This window comes from Salvia hispanica, chromosome 1 (assembly GCF_023119035.1).
Source record: "Salvia hispanica cultivar TCC Black 2014 chromosome 1, UniMelb_Shisp_WGS_1.0, whole genome shotgun sequence".
In the NCBI taxonomy this organism is placed as follows: domain Eukaryota; kingdom Viridiplantae; phylum Streptophyta; class Magnoliopsida; order Lamiales; family Lamiaceae; genus Salvia; species Salvia hispanica.
Window position 1 is genome coordinate 21554631 of NC_062965.1, and position 5345 is coordinate 21559975.

General features: G+C 37.8%; 1 protein-coding gene across 1 annotated transcript; it reads left to right on the forward strand.

Annotated features, from left to right (window-relative positions):
* Window positions 1-1071: 1071 nt before the first annotated feature.
* Window positions 1072-4220, forward strand: LOC125190021 (receptor-like protein 6). Its single transcript, XM_048087225.1, has 2 exons — window positions 1072-2733; window positions 2845-4220. The coding sequence occupies exons 1-2, from the start codon at window positions 1072-1074 to the stop codon at window positions 3898-3900; spliced, it is 2718 nt and encodes a 905-aa protein (XP_047943182.1). The 3' UTR covers window positions 3901-4220.
* The last annotated feature ends 1125 nt before the right edge of the window (window positions 4221-5345 follow it).

Genomic DNA, 5345 nt, shown 5'->3' on the forward strand with positions numbered 1-5345 from the left:
TGCAAAGAGATGGTCGAAAATGTGTCATATTCTATATCAAATCAATAAGGACTATCTTTAAATTGGTGAGATGTTTTGAACCATAAACACATCTTTCTTTAATTTTAATAATCTCAATATTTCTAAATGCACTTTTCATTTCTTTTATTTTTCTAATTAGAAAATATTTATAATATAACAGTTTATAGAAGGTTCACAATTTTGCCAAATGTATATCTTTTACATCAACCATAACTCCAAGTCATCGCCGTATATCACAAGTCATCCAATTTTCTTTGTTTTTTTAGTGGAAAAACACAGTAAAACCCACGGCACTGAAAAGTTTTTCTCCAATTAAGACAAGAGTCTTTTATGAAAGAAAATGATAAAATAGTCTATATTGTACTGTCTTTATTAACAATTGCTAAGTGTTTAATTGCAACTTCACAAGAAACTACAATCCTTTAATGACTTGATACGTTTAAGGTCAACATCATCATTTCATTATTTTTTTGAACTTTAAAATTTTCATAAATTCACTTAATTTATTTTTTCAGTTTCTAGGGTTTCGAAACCACTTATAATGGTAATTTTCATTGTTTTCCAGTCAGTTCTGATATTATTAATTTGAATTTATGAAACAAGGGTTTTTGTCTCATACAGTTCCAGTCATTCTTGTGGCACATTTGGATCATGAAAGATTGTGTTGTATCATTAACAACTACTATAACAAATTCAAAGTTGCAATGCCAGAATTTAACACTTAAGGGTTGTTTTTTAAATAATTAATATTATTGCTTAAAGAAGGTGGACCTCAAGTCCACTCAGACTTAGTGTTGTTCCATCATTTTCATCAAGTCCAAAATCATATAGGCCTACTTGTGAAGTTTACATAAAACAAAGAACAAGAAAAAAAACTTTACAATTAATTGTGAATAAAACTGAAATGGTTAAACCCCCTCCCCACATTATTAAGTCTTCCAAGTTGGTGGTCCTAAAAAGATATCTAAGTGATTAACTGCAATTGCCTATTTAAAGCCACTTGCACCTTTCTTCATTTGTATACAAGAATTATCAATATCCTCTTTCACAATGCTTTTAAACTTGTTGTTCTTCATTTGTACACTAATTTCATCCTTCATTTTCACTGCTCACTGTTATAGCAACAAATGCCTTCGTCACCAGGAAATCTTGTTGGTTCAACTCAGGGATGAGATGATCTTCAATTCTTCTCTTTCGACAAAACTGGTGCGATGGAACGAAAGTGGCGAGTGTTGCAAGTGGCCCGGTGTGGAATGTGATGCTTCTGGCTACGTCGTTAGTTTGCAACTCGATGGTGAGGCCCTTTCCGGTGGAATTGGGGATTCGTCGAGTCTCTTCAGATTTAAATATCTGCAGAAGCTTAACCTCGCGTACAATTACTTCAATGATGCCATTCCAAAAGGTATTGGAAATTTCACTTATTTGACACACTTGAATTTGTCATATGTTGGTTTTGGCGGGCATGTTCCTTCTGAAATTTTGACCTTGACGAGATTGGCTAGTCTCGATATCTCCAACAACTTTGGAGAGATTAGCTTTGAGCACCCAAATTTGGAGATGCTTGTCCAAAATCTAACAGAACTTCGAGAGCTCTATCTTGATGGTGTCGATATAACTTCCTTGCATGAAAGGAAAAATTGGGGCCATATTCTATCATCACATTTACCCAACCTCACCTCTTTGAGTATGGTTGGTTGTTTTCTTTGTGCCCCTTCGCCTAAATCTTTTTGGCAACTTCATTCCCTTTCTATTCTTCGACTAGATCATAACGATCTTTCAGGGATAACACTTCATGACTTATTCACTAATTTTCCAAGCTTGGCCACCTTGACCCTTTCTAGCTGCAGTTTAAATGGTTCAATTCCGTCCACCTTTGCTAACCTAACTAAGCTTATTCATGTTGATTTGTCATATAACTCCTTCACAGGCTCACTTCCTTCTACATTGTTTGCTAACCTCACCAAGCTGATTCATGTTGATCTGTCAGAAAACTCTTTGACAGGCTTACTTCCCTCTTCATTCTTTGAAGGTGTTTCCAATCTCGTTCATCTCGATTTGTCCAAAAATTCATTCTCGGGTAACATCCCCCACTCTCTGTATGCTCTTCCTTCATTGTTGGAACTTGATCTTAGTTACAACCGATTTAATGACACTTTTCAACTCGACAACTTTCAAAGCCTTCCCAATCTCACATGGCTTGGTCTATCAGGCAATAGCTTGTCAGTAGATATTGACAACTTCAATTCGAGTTCATCTAGTGGTCTCCAATTAAAACTGTTACACCTAGCTTCATGTAACTTGTCCCATTTTCCTGATTTCATCAAAGATTTGGATCTGCTAGAATTGGATCTCTCGGCCAATAGTATTGCAGGGGAGATTCCTAGTTGGATTTGGGGAACACAACTTTGGTATTTGAACCTTTCATTAAATCTTCTAACAGATTTTCAAAAGCCTTACAATATTCCTGCTTCTCTTGAGAGCCTATTGCTGGACTCTAATCAGCTCAGGGGTGAGTTGCAGTTGCCCATTCCACTTGAATCTCAACTCAATTACTTATCTGTTGCTAATAATAGTTTAAGAGGATCAATTCCAACCTCCCTTTGCAAAGCCACACACCTTGATTCTCTTGATTTGTTTGGAAATAAATTAAGTGGTAGCATACCCCCTTGCTTACTCCAAACCATTAGGTGGCTTGATCTGAATCAAAATAGCGTCAACGGCAGCATTCCAGATCATTTTCCTTCGGATTGTAGGCTACAATATCTATTACTTAACAATAATAGTATGGAAGGGAAGATCCCAAAGTCCCTTGAACATTGCAAGTTGTTGATTACCATGGACATTGGGAACAACAACATCAGCGGCAACATTCCAGATATTTTTCCTATGGATTGTAGGCTAAACTATTTGGTTCTTAGCAATAATAATTTAGAAGGGATGATCCCAAAATCTATCAAAAGTTGCATGTCGTTGGAGATTATGGACGTCGGGAACAACAACATCAACGATACGTTCCCATGCATGCTATCATTCTCATTGAGCGTTCTTATTTTGCACTCCAACAGATTCCATGGTGAAGTGACATGTAACATGACCTTGTCATTGCTTAGAATTCTAGATATATCTTTAAATGATTTTAGTGGACGTCTGCAATCGATAAACTTCTCTAGTTGGAGGGGTATGATGGATTGGAGTGATGCAGAATCGTACGGAGTTGGAGTGACATTAATCATGAAAGGCATAGAGTTAAAACTTAAAAAGATTTGGCCAGAATTTGGTAGTATTGATTTTTCATGCAATAATTTCATTGGAGAGATACCAAAGGCAATTGGCGATCTTACCTCACTTCATCATCTCAACTTGTCCCACAATGCCCTCAACGGAAACATCCCTCAGTCATTTGGAAACATGAGTAAACTTGAATCACTTGACCTCTCTCGAAACCAGCTCGCAGGGCGAATACCGATGGGGCTTGGAGAACTCACATTCCTTGAAGTCTTGAATCTGTCATACAATAAGCTGGTCGGAATGATCCCAAATGGCCGTCAAATTCAAACATTTTCAGCTAAATCCTTTGAAGGAAATCCCGGCCTCTGTGGTTTCCCTCTCAACAAAAACTGCAGTCATACTAATGAGCTATCATCGCGAGGACATGAAGATGTTGAAGAGAAGAGGGAGATTGAGTGGGAATATGTATCTGCTGCACTCGGATATGTTGTGGGATTCGGAAGCATTGTATGGCTACTTCTATTTTGCAGAAGCTTCAGAGAGAAATACTTTAGCAAAATAGAAGAGGTTGTTGAAGACATATTCATTGCCAGAGACATGAGAAGAAGGCGTGCAAGAATGATAGCCAGGAACCGAGTCAGGAGACATTAGTGTTGGTATTGCTATTAAATTTCTTGAGATATGTTTCCTTCACATGTGTTTGTGTGTTTTTGATACATAAATAAATAACAGAACATGAGGAAGAGCAGCATTCAGCCAGAGAAGAAGAGCGCCACGAGGAAGAGGTGATAATGGAGCAGGATGAACCAATTGCTCTTGTTTCTTTAGTCTTTTGTTTATTAAACTGTGTTTTATTTTATTTTAAATTGAGTCGGGCTTAAAGCCCCATTCGGGTTTTCTTTGCGGTTCTTTCCTGAATAGACTAGGAGGTCGAACCGTACAGATTAGGTTTAAATGCATCGTTAGTATTATTTTTCTCCAAAACACTCTCAAATCTAGTAACGCCTCTCATTCTCTTGCAAATTAAACGATCAAACCGTGCAAAGTTCATACGATACGAGGTTAAATCGTATCAGTTTTTGTAACAGCCCGGAATTCTAGGGTACAATAAATACGGGGCTGCTATCAATGCGGGATTAAAAGCACCCAAGAATAAGGCCTAGGGTTTTATATAAAAGAGTCCTGTCGTAAGCATTTAATGAAGTATCAAGCCCTACGTCAACGACTTAATCAAGAGGAATAAATGGAGGATAAATATCATGAAAACGAGATCAAAAGCCGAAGGGTTCAACATATCTCAACAGATCCAAATTAAGCCTAGACTTCTAATTCAAAAGGAATGAGATCAATGTAGCCAAAGTGTACTAAAAGGTTCAAAGATTCAGCGGAAAAGACCAAGAGAAGGTGTAGCCATGTATAAAGACATAACTACACTCAATTGTTCAAAATAACCATCTTAATTAATTAATGTGCTCAACGCCCGCCACCGCTCGTCGCCATTCAACCTGCACATAAGGAAAACACATGCAGGGCTGAGTATTATGAAATACTCAGTGAGCTCGTTGCCAAAACATTTTGTAAGTTATGCCACCCTTACCAAGTGAACTCGAGTTTTACAAATTATCAAAATAAAATATCATCGAGTATCACAAAATATTTTCATAGATTGGCCAATCAAACATACTCCCCACTTTTCTCATCAAATTCCACAATCACAATCTTTCCATGGTGCGACAAAAGTGTGGCCACACTTTTCGCCCACGAGACTGGCCGACTAGCAAGGACGGCTCCCGATCCCCTCGTGTACACAGCCTGGTAGGGCTTGCGGCCCATACTCAGACCCGAATTCGTATAAACATATCCATAGCCATATAGCCCAATGGAGCGAACTCACAAACTAGGCATCAGGCACACAACATCACAATAAAACAGACATAGGCATGGCATAACAGTTAAACCACCCTTATAACACCAATCAATACTTTTGACAAAATAAAAGAGAGTTTTAAGAGTAAAGCCCACCTCGACTGCTTAAATTTCAAGTAGTTTCGCTTTTCCGTTATCCGGCTTCGCAACCGAGGTTTCACCTTTTTATT

What these genes read in the sequence shown, in the direction of transcription:
- LOC125190021 (XM_048087225.1), top strand. Translation starts at nt 1,072, where the DNA reads ATGCTTTTAAACTTGTTGTTCTTCATTTGTACACTAATTTCATCCTTC. An exon ending in TTGATCTGAATCAAAATAGC is followed by an intron (nt 2,734 to 2,844) that starts GTCAACGGCAGC and finishes GAACATTGCAAG; the next exon opens with TTGTTGATTACCATGGACAT.